We start from the raw sequence: 23,283 nt of genomic DNA, 5'->3' as shown, positions 1-23,283 counted from the left end.
GATCCAGAGGGAATGTGATGTGCAGCGCTATGGACAGTGGGGATGTGGAGGGATGTGTGTGTTAGGATTTACATTACCCAACCCTATCATGATTATGTACTCATAAAATATTGTGATTTACTATGGGATCGCCCCCTATTGGCCAACCCCCCACCCCCCCAAAAAGTCAGAAAATGTCGCAGCTAATAACCACCATATATAGCTATAGTGCAAATCACATGCAACAACTGGACGAAGTGCAGGCAAATATTTTCTAATATTCCTTCCTGGTGGAGCTTCAGTATGAAACAGGTTTGTTTGTGGGTCAATATCACTAAAAGTGTTATTTTTAGTCCTCAATATAAATCATTCCAAATTGTATATAAAAAAATATACAAGGATCCTTGTGTGTATGCCTTCATGATAATAGAAGCATACTGACATAGTCTTGTACATTTAATACCTTTAGGACTATGTTATTTCAGTGGAAGGAGGCAATGTTCCAATGTCCCAGGTGCTGCTCAATCAACTTCAACAAGAACAATTAGGAATTAAATTATACATTAAAAAAAATGTTTACACATTTTCCCATTTTTTCCTTAAATGTTATCTTATGTATAGTCTTTTTATGTGAAATGCTGCACCTTTTATAAGAATATTGGCTATTTTCTGTACATCCTCAAAGTCGTTGTCCACCCTGTTATATTGTGGTTACTGGCACTTTAAGAAAATATATATGGTCTACAATGACATCACAAACAGGAAATTATGTCACTTCCTCGGCAGGAAAAACAACTGTGGTTAGCCTGGTGAGTATCTAGATTTCATACTATTACATTTTCATCACGATATGTTGGTGATTTGGGAAAGCATAACATGTCCACCCTGTTTAAGCAAAATTTAAAAGACGTTAATCAAATTTCATCATTTCAGAATATATTTGTCAAACAATTCCTTTTCAATTGGCAGACATTATCCTAGCTTCATCCCGATCACTTGGAGCATAGTTGCTGATTTTATCTCAAAATGTCCACCCTGTTATTGCTCAACCTGTTATCCATGTACACGTGACAGTGTGTACATGCACTCAACAGAGTGAACAAATGTATATCATGCAGTAATGTGTTGCAAAATGTGATTTTGTTCATAAATAGTATTACATAATTACAGGATATATAGCATGTATAGTATTTAAAGAATAAATAAATATCGATTGAATCAGGTCTTTCTGAAGGAATGGCACCTCCTCTTAGTGCAGCTGAAAGACAGCGGCAATACAGAGAACGACGTAATGCTGACCCAGAAAGAAGGAGAGAGTATCTAGAGAAAGATAGGGAGAAATGGAGGAAAGATAGAGAGACAGGGAAGAAGGCAGTAGCTGAACTCAGTGACAGAGTGCAGCGTGCCGAGAGGGAGAAATGGAGGAAAGACAGGGAAGAAGGCAGTAGCTGAACTAAGTGACAGAGTGCAACGTGCAGAAAGGAAGAATTGGAGAGATTCTAAAAGGATACTCAGAGCCAGGGCCAAGGCTAGTGGGTTGCTGCAGTCCCAAACACCCCCCTAAACTCCTGAAAATCAGCCTGGGCCTTCAAGGTTAGAATATGCTTAAGATAAGGCATGTAAGAATGTTATTTGCTAAACTTTCTACTAACTCTAACCGTAATCCCGAACCATAACCCATAACCCTAATCCCGATCTACTAACCGTTATCCTTAACTTTATCTCTGACTCTACCCCTAGAATCCTAACCATGCATTTAATGTGTTTTAGGCAACGCCAGCAAGGAGAACGCATTAGAAAAAAACACACAGAAGACTCCAAAAAGAGAGAGAGCATTTAAAATCAGAAGTGGCAAAGGAGAGGGGAAAAAAAGAAAAAATACAGGAATAGGTATGCAAGGATTAGGGGAGAACGGGCATCTGTATCTCCTCATTCAACAGTCAAAGCATTGCAGAGACGTCAGAATGTGACATCACCTATTAACAGGGCTCTCCTCTTTCACACATCTCTCATTAAAGATATCAAAACAAAATACAAAAATGCAAGGAATCAGAAGAACAAGCAAATCATTGCGAAAGTGACCTCTGTGAATACACTGAAGAAGTATAAACTTCAGAAGACGGTGTTGGGCTTTTCAAATAATGAGAGCGAAGTTGGAAAGGGACCTGTGCTCTTTTTTGATGAGGAAGGGAAGCAGAACAGAAACAGAAATAAAAAGGAAAGTGAAGGATTTTTTTCTCAGTGATGATGTAAGTAGTATAACGACCGGCCGCAAACAAACCATGACACGACTAAAGAACAAAATGCACAAGAGGCTTCTGACTGACAATGAAAAAATCTACACAGAAATGTCCTGCCTGAGGAACTAGGTCAGTTGTCCAATACCTCCTTCTGCCACCTCAGGCCATTTTGGGTTGTTACGCCTAATGACACTGATCGTGAAACTTGTCAGTGCAAAACCCATGAGAATTTACAGTTCATGGCAAATTCTCTTCACAGTCTTGGGCTTTTGTCCACCAAAAACCTTGAGGACATGGTCAACTCAAGTATGTGTGACCTGAAATCGAAGCTATGTGCTTATGGTGAATGTAATGATTGCTTCCTCACCACTCATCCAACTCTGAAACCTCCTGGGAATGTAGAAGTTCCTCTGACACAATGGACCTTGGAGAAGATCCAAAAAAGACGAAGAGAAGTGCTCCATGATAATCGGGAAGAGGGAGGTCACAATAACAGAAACTGAACTGGTCAGTCAGTTTCAAGATAGGCTCGCTAAGTTTTAGGCAACACATCTTTAATATCAAGTGACAATACAAGGCCTATAGGGAGCTTAGGGAGAGTCTGAAGAACAATGAGTGCTAGCTGCACATTAACTTCAGCAAAAACTATTCATGCAAATACAGTCAAGAGATCCAGTTCTTGCATTTTGGGGGATCTCACCAGCAAGCCACTCTCCACACTGGAGTGATCTACACTGCTGCAGACCATCCACCAATTGCTTTTTGCTCCATTTCACCATCACAGAGACATGATCCACCTGCCATTTGGGAACACCTTGATCCGGTTCTTGCCATGTTTAAGCAGAAGTACCCTGAAGTCAGCTTCATTTCTTTACTGGGGGGCCGGCTACACAATACAAGTAGAAAGGGAACTTCTACCTACTTGCCACAGAACCACACAAACAAGGCTTTCAAGAGGTCAACTGGAATTTCTTTGAGGCCAGCCACGGCAAGCGGGCACCAGATGGTATTGGAGATGCTCTCAAGAGATCTGCAGATAGAGCAGTGCACCATTGAAATGATATCCCAGATACACAGGCCCTGTACAATGTCCTAAAAGGTCTTAACTCCTCTGTAGAGATGTTCTTCATTACTGAGAGTGATGTTGAGGCAAGAGCAGAGGTAACCCTCCTTCCTCCCCATACACACATACAGTACATACATTGAGTATTGGTTGAGTATTGAAATGTTTAAGGTGTTTGTTACTCTTTATATCTTATCATATGCTAACATAACATTAAGGTGAACTGAATGACATCAACAAATTCTTCTGGCCAAGTACAAAGGAAGATATTTTGATGGACAGATAATTTGTCTGATGCCGGAGCCACTGCCTGTCAATAAACACTCTTTGCAGAGGGAAAACTCCACCTGGAAGTATGTGGAAGAGCATTTGGGGTGAAAGGGGAGAGCGAGGGATAGAGGAAGAGCGGGACAGGAATGTGTTTTAATGCTAATTCCAATGATTTTGCACCTGCAATGTATTTTTGTCTTGTTGTTTTTCACAATGAATATATAACTAAATAGCAGTTCCAATGTTGTTACTACATGTATTACTATGTAGATATCTCCTCAGTGTTCAGTATTCAGGTTTCAGGGTTTAATTTATGTTCTGTCCCGTTATAGTTGTCCACCCTGTTATCTTGGCATCTTTTTCAAATGAATTCAGTTACATTGTCAAATATCAAGAATTTGTGTAATGTATTTTAAAGGGTAAGACATGGCCGACACCAGAGAATTATAAACCTGGATAAAATATAATTGATACTTGTCTCAATTTAGAAAGATAAGGTGTAAATTAGATGAAGTTCAGTATAAAACCACACATTGTATACAACATCTGTTATTTCTTTATAATTTGACCAGAACAAATGAACAGGGTTGACAAGGGGACACAATAGCTTTATGAAAACGTAAATATGATTAAAATAGTCCAATGAAAGTAATTAAAGACAGGTAAGTGCATGTCTGTAACAGGGTGGGCATATCTTATGGCTGATTCACTGAAAATGGGTTTGTAATGATCTAACTCTTAAGTGCTGGAGCTTGGCCAACATGTTTTTCTAAAAGTCTAATATTTTATTTTTTATAGTAAATCACAAAAGGAATACAAATTCTGAAATAAAAATGTAAAATGTTGCGTGTTCCAAATGTTTTGTGATATTGACCCTTGTGTCTGTCTGTGTGGTGAGCACATGGCATTAATATTGTCTGTTCAATGTCTCATAAAGCTGTGATTGAGAATAGCCTAGGCCTATAGTCTGACATTTATTCTTTTTGAAAGCAGTAACATTTGGACACCTTAGGCTATTACAATATTTGGGAAATAGGCTACATTTAAACAATTCCACACGGTTTCTTCACAGGGGGAATCCATATTTACGAACAGAACACAAGAATGTTTCTTAAGTTTTGCCACAATAAATTCTAAGTTGGGTCCTCAAATATTTTTTGGTAGCTATTTTTAGAACACAAGGCCAGAATATGTGTGCATATACAGTGGTGGAAAAAGTACCCAATTCTCAAACTTGAGTAAAAGTAAAGATACCTTAATATAAAACGACTCAAGCAAAAGTGAAAGTCACCCAGTAAAATACTACTTGAGTAAAAGTAAAAGTATTTGGTTTTAAATATACTTAAGTATCAAAAATACATTTATAAATAATTTAAAATTCCTTATATTCAGCAAACCAGACTCCACAATTATTAATTTAAAATGTATTGATAGCCAGGGGCACACTCCAACAAGACATAATTTACAAAGGAAGCATTTGTGTTTAGTGAGTCCGCCTGGTTAGAAACAGTTGGGATGTTCTCTTGATAAGTGTGTGAATTGGAATTCAGTGTGTGAATTGTCCTGTCCTGCTATTAGGCATTTGAAATGTAATGAGTACTTTTGGGTGTCAGGAAAAATGGATGGAGTAAAAAGTACATTATTTTCTTTAGGAATGTAGTGGAGTAAAAGTAAAAGTTGTCAAGCTGTAGTTGTCAAGCTGTAAAGTATGGAAGCTGTACTTTTAAAGTATTTTCACTTAAGTACTTTACACCACTGCACATATGTGACCTGATTCAGGAAACTGTTGCAAGTCACAACTTCACAGGGGAGCTGTTTGAACATAACATTTTTTGGGCAGGAATGCCTTCTGGAACATGTAAACTTTCATGTGCCTTAATCACAAACGTGTATGCCATCTGTAAATACAAATATAATTTTTTTAAAATTATGAGCCTAGTTGGTTTAGCCACAGAAAAAGGTACCAACCTTCCCGCTAGCCATGATCGACTGAGATAATGAGTGGGCATGCCAAGAGATTCGTTCAGATTGGTCTGCCATGTAGCACGCTTCTGTGGCTTTTTTCAGAGATACCACGTAGTAGAACTGCATATGTGTTGCTCTCCACTTTCTGGAGGACTGAGTTTTGAAACCAGTGGAATTAGAGTATGATAGCTAAGGAGATGGAGAAATTCTGGCGTTTGATTGCAAATATGCAAATAGAGTCGAAAAGAGAACACACAGAAAGAAGGCTATTGTATAAAACACCTGTCTCCGGATTATATCTTCAAACTAAGGGCAACCATGGCATCCATGACAAAGAGGGAGAAGTGTCCATACATGTATAGGTAAGAGAGTCTAGCTAGCTGCATTTTCAGATATTACACGTTTCTAATTTTGTCAGTCGTTTTCATTTCACGTGTACTGTTAGTTAGCTAGCTAACGTTAGCTGAATGGCTCGCTAGCTAACGTTACCTGTATGATCTGTGTTATTATTTGTATCTCAGAGCCATTTACATTGCTAGTTATAGCCTGATGTTAGCTAACATTGAACCTGGTTGGTTAGCTACCTGCAGATTCATGCAGGGTAGTAACGTTATGAGTTGGGATTATGGTTAATTGTTTAGCTTGGGAGCTAACTTCATGTCTAAACAAAATACTCCACTATGCAAGTAACTATTTCAATGGAATGTTTATAATGTCACTGCGACAACTGTCGATAGACGTAGCTGGTAATTTGCTCTGGCTATCTACTCCGATTTCAGAGCACGCTCGCCTGATTGTGCGAGAGTGTAGAATAACCGACGAATTGACGAACCCTGAAGATGGCCAGTGCCAGTAAACGTTTGCAAAAAAGCGTATTTAAATTGTTGCCAGAAGCACATTTGCAGTCACCAATGCTCTGTGTTACGGATACAGGTATCCTGTGTCTGTGTGTGTATGTATCCTGTGTTGTTTTCTCTCCTTCTACCCTCACAGGTGAAAATCATCACTCCCCAATCAGTCACCAATCCAATCATCAATCAGAAGACACACCTCCTCCTGTTTCCTACCCTATCACAGTTCCTTTCCCTTGATTTAAAAACCCCATCAGTTGTTTGCTCTAGAGCTCAATCTCTCTGTAAATGCCATGTTTGTAGATCTCTGTGTTTCACTCACTCTTTGTGTATTAACCTCTCTTTTGTTTGAGCACCTCCATAGCACTTTGTCATCACCTGTGAGTATTGTGTTTGGTTATGGTGTTTGTGTTTGATTGCTGGTGGGAAAAGGGGGAAACCAAGACAAGTCACCCATGGGCATACACTACCCGTAGGTAGACTTTGTTAAATACACTAGTTAGAACTGGGCGGACCACCCACTATTTTTGGTTAGTTAGTTAGCTGTTGTTAAAATAGGCTAGTCTAGCTTAGGGGTGTTTTGAATACTTATTGTTTATTTCCTTGGGTCCAGCTCAGCCCCTTTTCCTGCTCCCCCATTACCGTGTGTTTATTAATAAACCCTGAGTTTGACGGTAGATTTCAGTAGTCGTGGTTATTTCGTTCTCACTTTCGTTCTCATAATTTGCATGAGTTATGTTACGGGTCTCATTACCATCCCCCCCTAGACTGTCGGGCCAAAAGGGATTTGTAACACTCTGGATAACATAACTGCCTAGCCAGCTCTGCTAGGGCGAGTAAAATGGTCAGGGTGAGCTGTTCTCTCATTTTTGTCTGGAAGTAGCTAGCAATCTGGCCAACGTTAGCCAGTTAGCTTGGGTGCTTGACCGCTGTTGGTTCAGAATGCTCGGATCAACCCTACTTTCCAGTGTGTACTCTGAACGCCCCCGAGAGCAAAACGCTCTGAAATTATGATTGTCCAATCTGACAACCCTCTGAGTTTACGAACGCCCAGATTAAATTGACAGACACAGCCGTAGTATAAGTCAGCCTTTAGTCTTGAAATCTTTGTTAGTGCATCGCCTCACATGTGAATCCTTAAAGAGATGGGTGGGGCTAAAACTTAAAAGGGTGTGAATGATGCTGAATGGGTGTAGACAAAGAAGAGCTCTCCAGTAGGTTTCCCAAACATTCAAGGGCCATTTTCTCAAAAGTGAGGTTACAAGTTTATCAACTTCCAAAGCAGAATTACTTTCCCATTGTTCCTCAGCTGTAGTGTATGATATACCATTTTCTAGCTCTGAGTCTTTACTTTTATCCAATGTAAAAAAGCACCATATCAGACCGAAACGAGCCGGTCGGTCAAAGTGTATTTTTACTTGGGAAATAGGATCACTGTGCGGGACTTTAAAAAAACTTGTATCTTAAACCTTTAGAAAAATGCATGCAGTTTCCCCATGGAGGAGGATGAGCTGGCCATTAAAGTACTTAATGACTATTTTTTTTGGAAGGAAAACAATTTAATGCATATCATTTCATTATTTGTAATATTTTACAAATAAAATAAAAACACTGGACAGTTACCTTTTTAAATATAAAGGTATTCTCTCTGCCTCAAGGCAAAATGTGTTGAGTTGCAGGATATTAGCTTTAAAGATGCAACAACAACACATTTCTCTGACCCATGGCAAAATGTGTTGAATTGCAGGAAATTTACATGAAAAATTCAACATTTTGAGAGGAGGGCCTTTGAAATGTTCCTTCCCAGGGCCCGAGAACAGGTTTGTCCAGCCATGCGCTGTCGAAGTCGTGGTAAAACTCCTTGTATGCTATTTTTACGTGTTCTGATTATGGTCCCTGGTGAATTTGCTATCCCAAAAGGGGTCCTGGCCCCAAAATGTTTGAGAACCACTGGTCTAGTTCCTCTCCTGCTGTCTGTTGACTTTCACAGCACTGCCATCTAGAGGTGAAAATAGGCTCTACCACTAAATAACACTATCTTTATTGCATTTACTGTAGTTCTGTTTCCAATTCATCTTATTTGATCAAAAGTTGGGGTTGATGGCAGGGTGGATATGGGGGGTGACATCTGCCCTCTTTCTGTTTATCCTGTCCTTGTTCTGTATATCTTATTTTGTATTGTTGTATTTTTTTATTATTTTTTTTACCTAGAACTCTGGGTCTTTCTATATCTGTCTGCTATTTTATGTTTATATAATAATTGCATACTTTTCTACAAAGTACCTATACACCTTTCTTGTGTGTGTTCAATAATTTGGGCTCCCAAGTGGTGCAGTGGTCTAAGGCACTGCATCTCAGTGCTTGAGGCATCACTACAAACCCTGGTTCAATTCCAGGCGGTGTCACAACTGGCCACAATTGGGAGTCCCATAGGGCAGCGCACGTATTAAGGTTTGGCCGGGGTAGGCCGTCATTGTAAATAAGAATTTGTTATGACTGACTTGCCTAGTTTAATTTTAATAAAGGTAAAACAATTATAACATTTGAGCAAGATATCTCTTGATATGTCACACACACTTTATTTAGGTCATTGTAAAAATATGTAGATTGGCAAACCATATCCAGGATGCCACCAGATCTACTTCCTTCTGATTGTTCCATGTTTTGTGTACCTTCAGGGAGAGTCAATCACGTTCGGAGGAGGTCTTCGTGACCCACCGCTCCAGTGCCATGAGACAGTTCCTGCAGAACGCCATCCAGCAGCAGCTCTTCAAACAGGTACACACACACACATACATACATACACGATAACAGGTACACACACACATATACATGCACGATAACGGGTACACGCACATGCACGATAACGGGTACACGCACATGCACGATAACGGGTACACGCACATGCACGATAACGGGTACACGCACATGCACGATAACGGGTACACGCACATGCACGATAACGGGTACACGCACATGCACGATAACGGGTACACGCACATGCACGATAACGGGTACACGCACATGCACGATAACGGGGACACGCACATGCACGATAACGGGGGTACACGCACATGCACGATAACGGGGACACGCACATGCACGATAACGGGGGTACACGCACACGCACGATAGCGGGGGTACACGCACACGCACGATAACGGGGGTACACGCACACGCACGATAACGGGGGTACACGCACACGCACGATAACGGGGGTACACGCACACGCACGATAACGGGGGTACACGCACACGCACGATAACGGGGGTACACGCACACGCACGATAACGGGGGTACACGCACACGCACGATAACGGGGGTACACGCACACGCACGATAACGGGGGTACACGCACACGCACGATAACGGAGGTACACGCACACGCACGATAACGGGGGTACACGCACACGCACGATAACGGGTACACGCACACGCACGATAACGGGGGTACACGCACACGCACGATAACGGGGGTACACGCACACGCACGATAACGGGGGTACACGCACACGCACGATAACGGGGGTACACGCACACGCACGATAACGGGGGTACACGCACACGCACGATAACGGGGGTACACGCACACGCACGATAACGGGGGTACACGCACACGCACGATAACGGGGGTACACGCACACGCACGATAACGGGGGTACACGCACACGCACGATAACAGGGGTACTCACACACACATATACATAAACGATAACGGGTACACACACACGGATATACATAAACGATAACGGATACACACACACGGATATACATAAACGATAACGGGTACACACACACGGATATACATAAACGATAACGGGTACACACACACGGATATACATAAACGATAACGGGTACACACACACGGATATACATAAACGATAACGGGTACACACACACGGATATACATAAACGATAACGGGTACACACACACGGATATACATAAACGATAACGGGTACACACACACGGATATACATAAACGATAACGGGTACACACACACGGATATACATGCACGATAACGGGTACACACACACATATACATGCACGATAACGGGTACACACACGGATATACATGCACGATAACGGGTGCACACACGGATATACATGCACGATAACGGGTACACACACATATACATGCACGATAACGGGTACACACACATATACATGCACGATAACGGGTACACACACATATACATGCACGATAACGGGTACACACACATATACATGCACGATAACGGGTACACACACATATACATGCACGATAACGGGTACACACACATATACATGCACGATAACGGGTACACACACATATACATGCACGATAACGGGTACACACACATATACATGCACGATAACGGGTACACACACATATACATGCACGATAACGGGTACACACACATATACATGCACGATAACGGGTGCACACACGGATATACATGCACGATAACGGGTACACACACATATACATGCACGATAACGGGTACACACACATATACATGCACGATAACGGGTGCACACACGGATATACATGCACGATAACGGGTGCACACACGGATATACATGCACGATAACGGGTACACACACGGATATACATGCACGATAACGGGTACACACACATATACATGCACGATAACGGGTACACACACATATACATGCACGATAACGGGTGCACACACGGATATACATGCACGATAACGGGTGCACACACGGATATACATGCACGATAACGGGTGCACACACGGATATACATGCACGATAACGGGTACACACACATATACATGCACGATAACGGGTACACACACATATACATGCACGATAACGGGTACACACACATATACATGCACGATAACGGGTGCACACACGGATATACATGCACGATAACGGGTACACACACATATACATGCACGATAACGGGTACACACACATATACATGCACGATAACGGGTACACACACATATACATGCACGATAACGGGTACACACACATATACATGCACGATAACGGGTGCACACACGGATATACATGCACGATAACGGGTGCACACACGGATATACATGCACGATAACGGGTACACACATATACATGCACGATAACGGGTGCACACACATATACATGCACGATAACGGGTACACACACATATACATGCACGATAACGGGTACACACACATATACATGCACGATAACGGGTACACACACATATACATGCACGATAACGGGTACACACACATATACATGCACGATAACGGGTACACACACATATACTTGCACGATAACGGGTACACACACATATACATGCACGATAACGGGTACACACACATATACATGCACGATAACGGGTACACACACATATACATGCACGATAACGGGTACACACACATATACATGCACGATAACGGGTACACACACGGATATACATGCACGATAACGGGTGCACACACATATACATGCACGATAACGGGTGCACACACGGATATACATGCACGATAACGGGTACACACATATACATGCACGATAACGGGTACACACACATATACATGCACGATAACGGGTGCACACACGGATATACATGCACGATAACGGGTACACACACATATACATGCACGATAACGGGTACACACACATATACATGCACGATAACGGGTACACACACATATACATGCACGATAACGTGTACACACACGGATATACATGCACGATAACAGGTCCACATACACATACAGAATATGTGTGATGCAATAGAATAAGTACATCACATTTGCCTATATTAATCAATGAAAGAAACATTCCGTGTATAACTGGGACCTTTCTCCCTCTCTCTAGTTCATCGACGGCCGCTTGGACCTTCTGAATGCCGGTGAGGGCTTCAGGGATATTTTCGAGGATGAGATCAACATGGGAGAGTATGCAGGTGTGTTCAGCACACATTGAATACAACCATATGAAACATTTCTACTAGGTAATTTCACTTGGTCTCCAAGCACTTTAGTTAATCTTTGGGGAATGTCAGACGTTTGGTGTGCCATCATGCACACTTACCACAAACCACGGTCGTGTTCAATAGGCAAGAAACTGTAGTCAGTGTCTTGAAACTGAGGTAGGCTACGTCTTGGAACAGCGTCTTGAAACTGAGGTAGGCTACATCTTGGAACAGCGTCTTGAAACTGGTCCAACCAGAATGCTCATTGACGTTCTCCATTTTGAAATGACACATTTTAAGCCTACTGACCACAAACCAGTTACTGCAGTTGGGGTGTCAATGGCCCTAATGCTAACCCATGTCCCATGACTAACCTTTATAGAATGCCCACTGTGTTACGACATTGACCTTTCACCACAGGAGGCTGGTGGCAACTTAATTGGGGAGAACAGGCTCGTGGCAATGGCTGGAGCGGAATAAGTGTAATGTACACATGGTTTCCATGTGTTTGATGCGATTCCATTTGCTCCGTTACGGACATTATTTTGAGCTGGTCTCCCCTCATGAGCTGCCTGTGCCTTTCACCCCTGTGACCTCACCTCTGTGTTAACTTCACAGGCAGCGACAACAACTACCACCAGTGGCTATTCACTGTCAAGGTAGGTCTTCAAAGACAAGTGCTGCATTTTAACCCATCTTTCATGCTGTTCAAATTATACATGTTTTCTTTATCACATTCATGCTAATATTTCAAACTTGTTGGATTTTCATCAAACAACCCGTCTCCCTATGAGATGTTGAAACAACTTATTTTTGGTTGTGCTCTCTGGGCTACCACTGTTGTTGGGGGTACAACCGTGCAGCTAACAATGGTTTTGTCTCCAAAAGAAAGGGGGTGGAGCTATCTTCAACACAGTGAGGACCAAGGCTAACCCTGCCATGAAAACGGTCTATAAGTTTGTAAGTGTCCCCCTGTCATGACTGTTACACCATGACTCTCCCAAAATATTTCACTACTGTTCACTTAGTCTCATATTGATGCCACTTTAAAGGTAGACTCTACAAGACTCCCTACATCAACAACGGAAACAAAATCTGTTTAGTAAACCCGGTCTGTGTTTTTCCTCCAAAGGCTAAAGATCATGCCAGGAGGGGATAAAGGAAGTCAAAAGTCGGCTAAAACAAAAGGTACGTTGTGTGTTAAATTTGATCTAAATAAAATTGACATTTGTCTTTTGCCCAAATCGCAAGCTGAATAAAAACTTTACAGAACACAACTGTCACACACACACATGCACAAGCAGACACGCATGCAAACACACACACACACACACACACAATAGGCGAAATTATTCACTCACTGATGGTTTTTCCTCTCCCACACCAGGCTGTCACTCACTCTTCCCTCCACTGTGTGGTCACCTTTCAAACTAACCCTCTGTTGAGCTCTCAACCTGACCCTCTTTACTCCTCATATCTCATTTTTTTTCTCATTTTAATGCTCACTCCAGTGCACTCATTCGCTCTCTTTTCACGCTCACTCACTCAAACTCTTTTTCCATATCTGGCCCTATTCTGTTCATTAAATCCTTTTTGGCACTTTATTTGTTCTATTTTTACCCTCCTTTGGCCATCCACTTACCCCATACCCCTCACCTATGCCCCCCTGGCACTGACCCCACCTCCACTATAGCCCTGTAGGGCCTCCTCCCCCTTTCCCTCCACAGAGACCATCACCACCACTACCCCCTCTGGCCATGCCAACCTCTGTCTTCTTCTTCCCCTCTCCAGGAGCTGGCAGAGAATGGCTACTCCTCGACAGCAGGCACAGGAGCGGGTACCGGGGAGGAAGACACTACGGCCGGGTCGCCCCCCTCCGCCTGCAGGAAGCCCATCACAGCGCACTTTGGACAGGTGGCCCGAGAGGGACGGGAGGGAGGGAAAGAAGGGGGAATGAGTTTCTGAGGTCTCTGAGGATGTGATGTCCCCCTTATGCTACTGTGCTGTCTGTTCTATCATTCCATCTCTATCATTCCCTCACTGTCACTATCACTCTGTCATTGTCATTCCGTCTCTATCATTCACACTGTCACTATCACTCTGTCAATGTCATTCCATCTCTATCATTCCCTCACTATCACTCTGTCATTGTCATTCCTTCTCTATCATTCCCTCACTGTTTCCCTCACTGTCACTATCGCTCTGTCATTGTCATTCCGTCTCTATCATTCACACTGTCACTATCACTCTGTCAATGTCATTCCATCTCTATCATTCCCTCACTGTCACTATCACTCTGTCATTGTCATTCCTTCTCTATCATACCATCTCTTCTGTTGCACTCATTCCTTGTCATGTTGTTTCACACGCTTTGTCTCCACTCCGCTCTTATCCGTCATTGTTCCTTTCCTTCCTTTGTTCCAGCTTTTCATTTCTGCCTTGCACATGTATTTGTTCAGTTTATCTAGTATAAAATCACATGGACATTTCTAAAAGTAATAATAATAACATTGCTTCTCAGTTACACCACTCCACTAATTAGTGTCTATCAACCCTAAGCTGGAGTGAAGAAAGCGTAATACTATACAGTTGACCTCCAAAACATAAAGTACTATTAAACTATAGAAAAAGACTTAAGACACCCTGAGAGATGGGGCGGGGGGATAAAGGTGGTACAGGGAGAGAGAGAAAGAAAGATGGTAGGGAGAGCGATGGAAGAGTGAGACAATGTCTTTCAGGTGTTGCTCCCAGGACCATTCATCCATCTCTCATTTCTCTCATTAGAACTCTGAATAATTAGGGGACACACACACACACAAGTCGTCTCTCTCTCTTATACACACACGCATACACATCAGGACAATGTTCTGGAAAGACGTTGTGATTGGCAATGGGGATACAGTGTCAATTACCTGATACGTTGTAAGAGGAAGGCCTAGCTACAACTGTTGTCATGAAGGAAGATATTGTGGTGGCTCGTTTGTGTGCAGTTGTTGTTGTGTTCATCATGTCCTTCCATTGCTATCTGTGTGTGACCCTTGGGTGTCTCTGGTGCAGCCCCTCCGAGCCCCTCCCCCTCGACCCCATCCTTCCGGGCTCCAGCGCGGCAACTCGCAGCCCGTGAGTACATCCCCCTTCTACCTCTCATCTCTGGCCTTGGCACCTGAAGTTTGTGGTTAGGTGTGTGTGTGTGCAAGCTCAATAACTGGCATACTGTCTGACTATGCGCTGTGGCTATGTCCCATTTTTCAGACTGTTCTCTCAGACATACAGGATGACCAGGATCACATTACATTGACTGGCGAGACTAATCCACGCACACTCATTATCCTGAAACTTTCTTCTGTTTGACTGTGTGTATTACCTCTGAGTGTGTGGATGGGTGTCCACGTATGTTTATACCTGTGTGTGTATTACCTCCTTTGAGTGTGTGGATGGGTGTCCACGTATGTTTATACCTGTGTGTGTATTACCTCCTTTGAGTGTGTGGATGGGTGTCCACGTATGTTTATACCTGTGTGTGTATTACCTCCTTTGAGTGTGTGGATGCGTGTCCACGTATGTTTATACCTGTGTGTGGTGGGTTTGCTGTGTCCACCAACCACTGCCACACAGCTTTTTTTTTAACAGTTATTTAACCTCATAGCTGCTGGATGGGGATATTGGACATTTAACCAGGGTTTATTGACTGACACTACTTTATTAACAAAAACGATGGAATTCGTAAGACTTGTTCTGGCACAATACATGTTCAGCGGACCCACTTATCGTATGTGATGCCTTTGAATGGCCTCTAAACGCACATTAAATTACAAGTATTGGTCTACAGAGAATAGACCAGAAATAGAAAATGTAATATTACACACCAGTGGAGTTGAGGAATGTCCTACAGATGCACTGAATAATCTTCACGCAAAACAAAACAAGTTTGAGGAACTTATTTATGAAAGAATGGGTTTTCATACCTAAAAAATTGGAAGGATAAGAGCAAAGGTTTTCCTAAACATTCAATATAGAAACGCAACCAAATATATAATTTTACAAACTATCTACCTTTTCTCACCAAAGGAGATTTTGAAAGAGGAAGTAAAATATTTTAACAAAAGTTCCTCCAACCTCACTTGATTATTTTTGTGATATCTCCCCAAAAATCACGTTAAACTATACTGAACAAAAATAGAAACGCAACATGTAACAATTTCAAGGATTTTACTGAATTACAGTTCATATAAGGAAACTAGTCAATTGAAATAGATTCACCTGTGTAATGATCTATTTCACATGACTGGGAATACAGATACCTTAAAAAAGACCAGTCAATATCTGGTGTGAAAAAGCCTCATGCGGCGTGACACATGTCCTTTGCATAGAATTGATCAGTTTCATAGAGTTGATTGTGGCCTGTGGAATGTGGTCCCACTCCTCTTCAATGGCTGTGCAAAGTTGCTGGATTTTGGTGGGAACTGGGACACGCTGTCGTACACATCGATCCAGAGCATCCCAAACATTCTCAATGGGTGATATGTCTGGTGCGGTTGCAATCCATATAAGAACTGAGACATTTTCACTCTCAAGAATTGTGTACAGATCCTTGTGACATGCATTTGTCATGTCTTTGGCTATGCCGGCTTAAGTGATATGACATTCTATAAAATAATTTATCTGTAATTAATATTACCTGATTAAGCTAATCAGGTAAATAATTAACTAGAAAGTCAGGGCACCACGAAATAATGTTTATAGAGCTGGTATCTTCAGAATAAACTCTTAACCTAGTAATCTTTTACCACAATAGCCGTCAATATTTAATTGTCACTTTATTTAGTCTCATCTAAAAGTTGTAAATTCTTGGTTATCTTCACGAACCCTGGCTAACAAGTTGAATCAGCAATACAAAATGTGGTTTAATTATTTATTTACTAAATATCTAACTAATCACACAGAATGAATCATACATTGATGGACCTGGTGAACGGAGCCGATATAGCGGCTGGTTACACAAAGATTGGGGGGGGGGGGGGGGGGGGGTGATTTGAGTGAAAGAGCGGGAAGACTGAGGAACAAAGGGAGATGCCATGCTATCATAAATACAGTATCTTATGCATTCTAAATTACCGCCCATTTGGAAAAGGAAAATGCAATAAATATTTACTCTGAGCTGCGCTTCGATCGGTTGGTCGTAGATGGGAGGCCAGGTTGTCCTTTGAAGAATGTCTGATGGTAGAATGGATACTTGGTAGTACCGTCGTCTTGTGGTAGAACACATACTCTGTCCCTCCTCTCCTAGCCCACATCCACAGTTGCTGCGCTAACGCGACGGCTAGGAGGTATTACTTCTTTAGTGAATAAGACTTCAAACTTCATACCAAGTTGCCATGCTATATGCTCATGCTATATTCTGGCTGGTATAGTCGAAATTCATCCTTCCTGTGTGTAGGTCGTCACCTTCACATTGAAATTCGATGCCAATTTCGTTAGGTCCTTGCTGATGTTGGCTTAGTTCTGTAGGTGGTCTTTGTCATTCCAACGTGGGGACTGCCAGTCCACACGTCCTTGGAACAGGTTATTATCTGAGCCCTTTTAACGTAGGACCGTCGCCCTAACGTCCTCGGAACAGAAAGTTACATTTTCATCAAGGGGCTTATATAGGATTGGAAGAGAGGGCCATGTTTCATAGTTTACAACCACTGTCTGTTCACATGGGCGGGGCCACTGAGTTGATAGAGTAAACTCTATGACAAACCGTTCTCTCATTAAAACCTCTCTAGTGTATGTGGGACGCTAGCGTCCCACCTGGCCAACATCCAGTGAGATTGCAGAGCGCCAAATTCAAATACAGAAATACTCATTATAAAAATTCAGAAAAGGTACAACTATTTTACATAGGTTTAAAGATGAACTTCTTGTGAATCCAACCACGGTGTCAGATTTCAAAATGCTTTATGGCGAAAGCATACCTTACAATTATTTGAGAACCTAGCCCAGCAGACAAGTCATTACAAACAGTAACCAACCAAGTAGATGAGTTACACAAGTCAGAAATAGAGATTAAATGAATCACTTACCTTTGATCTTCATATGGTTGCACTCAAGACATTCATTTATTCAATAAAAAGTAATCCACAGGCTCAAACGCAGTTACAACAGGCAGACAATTAAATCAAAATTGTGTCCGTAAAGTTCATAGAAACATGTCAAACAATGTTTATATTCAAGCCTCATAGTTTTTAGCCTAAATAATCAATACAATTTTTATATTCAATCCTCAGATTGTTTTTAGCCTAAATAATCAATAATATTTCAACCGGGCAATATAAAAGGTAAACAAAGTCTCTCGGTCGCGCGCATGAAAACTCTGACACGGCAGGGTGCACTCATTCAGACTGCTCTTACTCCTGAAACTATTTCTAAAGACTGACATCTAGTGGAAGGCATAGGAACTGCAAATTCCTAAGTATCAATGGATACTGTAATGGCATTGAATAGAAAACTACAACAAAAAAATCCTACTTCCTGAATGGATTTTTTCAGGTTTTCGCCTGCCAAATCAGTTCTGCTATACTCACACATTATTTTAACAGTTTAGGAAACTTGAGTGTTTTCTATCCAGATCTACTAATTATATGCATATCCTATCTTCTGGGCCTGAGTAGAAGGCAGTTTAATTTGGTCATGCTTTTCATCCAATATTCCAAATGCTGCCCCCTACCCTAGAGAAGTTAAGGACGACAAAGTCAAGGTATTGGAGTGGCCATCACAAAGCCCTGACCTCAATCCCATAGAAAATGTGTGGGCAGAACTGAAAAAGCGTGTGCTAGCAAGGAGGCCTACAAACCTGACTCAGTTACACCAGTTCTCTGAGGAGGAATGGGCCAGAATGCACCCAACTTATTGTGGGAAGCTTGTAGAAGGGTCAAACGTTTCGGGTAGCCAAGTTGAGCAATTTAAAGGCAATGCTACCAAATACTAATTGAGTGTATGTAAACTTCTGACCCACTGGGAATGTGATGAAAGAAATAAAAGCTGAAATAAATAATTCTCCATACTATTATTCTGACATTTCACATTCTTAAAATAAAGTGGTGATCCTAACTGACCTAAGACAGGGAATTTTTACTAGGATTAAATGTTAGGATTTGTGAAAAACCAGCCGTGTCGATGGTTCCCAGTGTGGTGATGAGAGTAGCATTATACGATGGTTTGAAAAGAGTAGTAGAATGTTCCCACTTAAGTTCACTTTTCAAGATACTTTACTTAAGACAGCTAATCATCCATACCAGTGATTGTCCCGGAGTTGACTTTATCGTCTCTACCTTGTGTTGATATTCAGAGTTCGAACCACTTTAAACGTGAGCTGCAGCTCTACGTCTCCCTGGATGTTAACTTTGTTACCCATCATTTATGCAGTTTGTTCGAAAGGGGCGGTTCCGTCAGACTGACACTCTCTGACCTCACTCGGGGGCATGACTTGTCACTTGTACAAAGTTATGTAAAGCTAATATTTATCGTTCTGTCTGAGGCACTAGAATGTTATCTATCAATACAATAATAACCTTTATTTAACTAGGCAAGTCAGTTTAGAGAAATGTGTTATTGTCTCTTATTTACATTGACGGCCTACCCCGGCCAAACCCGGATGACGCTGGCCCAATTATGCGCCGCCCTATGTTGACTCCCAATCACAGCCGGTTGTGATACAGGGTCTGTAGTGACACCTCTAGCACTGAGATGCAGTGCCTTAGACCACTGCGCCACTCAGGAGCCCCTGCATGCTTCTATATAGGAGGGATGTGAGGTATTGATTAGAAAGACACATTCAGTATGTTGTTTAATACCTAAATGTAAGTTTTAGAGCTTCCACAGTGAAGCACATCATATTAACCAATCAGTTGTGGTGGTGTGTGTTCACTCCACCATGGAGTGTTCACTCCTAGTTCTAAGGACCTTTATTAAGAAAAGGGGACATCATTCATGGTGCAATGACGAACAAGCTAGCTCCCCCTAATACATATACACACACACACACCAACTCCCCTCCATGACTCCCCATGCTCAGGATTAATTAAGCAAGCCTTTCACTTTTCACACCCCTCTCTTCCTGTCCTCCCTTTTTCCTCTCCTCACTCCCTTCCTCGCTATTGTTCCCCAGACTCTTAATAGGGCCAGCTGGTGGCCACACGCCCACCCACCCACCTACCTCCCTTTTAATTACCCCTGCACTTCTCCCTCTACCTACCTGAGTTTGACCCCACTGGGTACAGGCAGCTAGAAATATCAGATTACCTTTTACCTCTGAACCCTCACTCAAGCTCATGAACTCCGCTGACCCCCAACTGGTCTCAGGTGGTAGCTGTAGGGTCGTGCTGTCATGACACGTCCTCCCCCATCAAAGTTTTACTGCTTACGGTTCACTACGTTTTTGTGGAATGTCTTTGGTGTTAGATCACTATATTCTGTATGTGAAGGACTTTTTATCTGTCTCTCAACTGATATTGACATACGGGCCAATGTTTATGCATGTGAATTGGCATATGAATGTGCATATGGACTAACATATGTGCACAAGGTTTTTGTGCCTCTTTGTGTAACTTGCCTCAGGCTGGATGAGAATAGGTTGTTTGATTTTTTTTTTTTTTTTTTGTGATATTTATTTTGGATATTCCCACAGGCCCGTCCATCCAGGCTACTGGTGGCCAAGAGACCTCGCAGCAACGTGGGCCTGGAGAGCAGCCCTGAACAGTAAGACCACCTAGCTACATAATACACACACTGAAAACGCTAATCATCATCATCATCATCACTGAGCTCAACTTAAGCTACAATCTCACCAACTCCTATACTAGAGCACACTGTTTTAGTTTGCATTAGTTTGCATTACAAGAATCTACACATTTCACACATTTTTACAGTTTAATAAAAACAAGGTTGTTTGTGTAGAATCCTCTACAGTCTTTATTGGATATTTTGAATGCTTTTAATGCGAAACCTATGAACAGTATCAATATTTGAAACGGCCAGCGTCATTGAGGCTAGAATGCCAAAACAGTGTAAACTAATGCAGATATCGAACAACCCAGCAAAGAACGAGTCATATCAATTAACATTCACGTGTGAACAATGAAATACAAATGTTTAGCTTTCACTCAGTAGTTAAAAGAACAAAGAAATATGTACAGTAGTATTTTCTGTTTACAGTTCATATTTGTATCACATTGCTTTTCTCTAAGGGATTTGATGGAACTCATGCCTGTTATTCTTCAATTGGTCTTGCTGAGATTTGATGTTTGCATTAAGAAACAGTGTTTCATACGAGACAGTCAGAGTCCGAGTATGACAATGTTTGAGAATGGGACAAGAAGATAAAGGCATAGTGGAATTTGGCTTACTTTTGTCATTTCCAGTCACATACAGTACCCTATATTTTGGTGAAAGGAACAATTTTAAGCCAAATAAGGACAGATTAATTTACTGTACCATCGCAGGCTTTATCACAGATATCTACAGCACCAGTTTGAGTGCCATAAAAAAAATGTATTCTAAATCAGAAACTTTCAAGTTATCTAGCTGCTCAGATACACTTATCCTCTGTTTGGAAACAAAAGTGAGCATGCCGCGTTAAGAAGTCTAACCAAAATTGGGTGGAAGAGCTCTCTCTGTGAGGTACTTAAAATGTCAACCTATAATCAAACAACCAAAGTTGGTGATTGGGATTGTAGAGTGCGACAGAATGATTTCTCGTAAGGCTTCATTTATTCTCCAAAATGCTCATGCAGTGCCATTTTTGCAGCGGTTGTAGAACTGTGTAACCTTGAGTGCATAGCAATACCACAATTTCACATATTGAGGATGCATGAGTCTTAGGAGCAGAGTTTTTTTGGGGGGAAACATGTCCTTACGAGGCAGTGCATCGTGGGGTATATTGTTTGCTAGCAGAGACTAAAGTTAGCTGGAGTTTGTAGTGGCTGTTTAAAGAAACTGTAATCCATGGTTTGGTTTTCTTGAACCATAGACTGGAAAATACTCCCCTTTAAGATTGTTGCCCTACCTAGAGTAAAAATGTTTATCAAAACATGAACCAAAAAGTGTAAGGGTGGGGGTAGTGGGTGCCCACTGTTCATGTATTTCTTAAAAAAGAAAAGTCCATCTTCAACGCTCGATCGAATGGCATATGCCGGTGTTACACTGGAGCCTCCTCTGTCTATCGGAGACCAAAGGTTGTCCTTGGACCTTTGACTTCCCGCCCAGTTTTCAATGACTTTGGAACGCCCCCACCACCAACCGGGATGCTCCTTCAGACATCCAACTCAATTCTTTACCAACCACCCCGCACTGCCCACCCCCACTACTCCAACCTTTACTCCCTCCCCAAGATCCTCCAAACTACTCACACATAAGATTAGGGCAAACAAAACACAAAAAAAATAAAAATAAAATATGGCACCACTGGGCCAGTAACATATCCATCCAGCATGGGGCAGCAGCTCATGTCGTCTCCCCTGTGTCTCCCTCCAGCGAGCTAGACCGACTAGAGTCTATTGTCTCAGTGAGTCTTGCGCACCTGCCAGCAGTGCTGTGCTCTCAGATGAGCTTTTGCAGATTTTTGCGTGACGCAGCCAAGCCACATGTCCCGAGCACAGTTATTGGATCAGATCTAGACTGATCAGATGAGTTGCCCCTCAGTGGGGACGTTAAGCATGCTGTCCGTTTCCAGGCGCGCCCCGGCCACCTCCTGAGCGCTGGGGCTGTAGGATCCCCCCGACTGGCGCTTCTTGCCTACTGTGAACACCAGAGCACCAAGGCACACCAGGGGGATGGCTATCACCAGCCACGGCACCCGCTCTTTCTGGGGCTGTTTCTGCAAGGAGGAAACAAGCAAGGAACCAAGGGATAAATGTCAGTGATGAGTGACTGACTTCTAAAATTACCGTAATGCTAAAAATATACATTACATGTCTTAATAGTCTTCATGAATAAACCAATATAAATCCAGAGATTT

The 23,283-nt window shown here is 42.1% G+C and overlaps 1 protein-coding gene, 1 long non-coding RNA gene and 1 pseudogene across 2 annotated transcripts in view; 2 read left to right on the top strand and 1 right to left on the bottom strand.

Moving 5' to 3' along the window:
• LOC110509531 (DENN domain-containing protein 1A-like) overlaps nucleotides 1-21,067 on the top strand; it is a 221,814-nt gene extending 200,747 nt beyond the window's left edge. Inside the window, 9 exon segments of the mRNA XM_036967220.1 lie at nucleotides 9,047-9,146; nucleotides 12,191-12,278; nucleotides 12,906-12,946; nucleotides 13,176-13,247; nucleotides 13,420-13,435; nucleotides 13,438-13,475; nucleotides 14,079-14,201; nucleotides 15,345-15,407; nucleotides 20,956-21,067. Coding sequence (XP_036823115.1) covers nucleotides 9,047-9,146; nucleotides 12,191-12,278; nucleotides 12,906-12,946; nucleotides 13,176-13,247; nucleotides 13,420-13,435; nucleotides 13,438-13,475; nucleotides 14,079-14,201; nucleotides 15,345-15,407; nucleotides 20,956-21,030 — 616 coding nt within the window. The 3' untranslated portion in view covers nucleotides 21,031-21,067.
• On the top strand, nucleotides 739-4,510 carry LOC118945302. Its single transcript, XR_005040416.1, has 2 exons — nucleotides 739-788; nucleotides 1,750-4,510. It is a non-coding gene; the product is annotated as an uncharacterized LOC118945302 (long non-coding RNA).
• A 1,880-nt stretch (nucleotides 21,068-22,947) lies between the features above and the next one.
• Nucleotides 22,948-23,283, bottom strand: part of LOC110509300 — a 36,884-nt pseudogene continuing 36,548 nt past the window's right edge.

The sequence above is a fragment of the Oncorhynchus mykiss genome, chromosome Y (genome assembly GCF_013265735.2).
Source record: "Oncorhynchus mykiss isolate Arlee chromosome Y, USDA_OmykA_1.1, whole genome shotgun sequence".
In the NCBI taxonomy this organism is placed as follows: domain Eukaryota; kingdom Metazoa; phylum Chordata; class Actinopteri; order Salmoniformes; family Salmonidae; genus Oncorhynchus; species Oncorhynchus mykiss.
The sequence above is the reverse complement of the archived record's forward strand: the minus strand, read 5'-3'. Positions and strand labels throughout refer to the sequence as shown.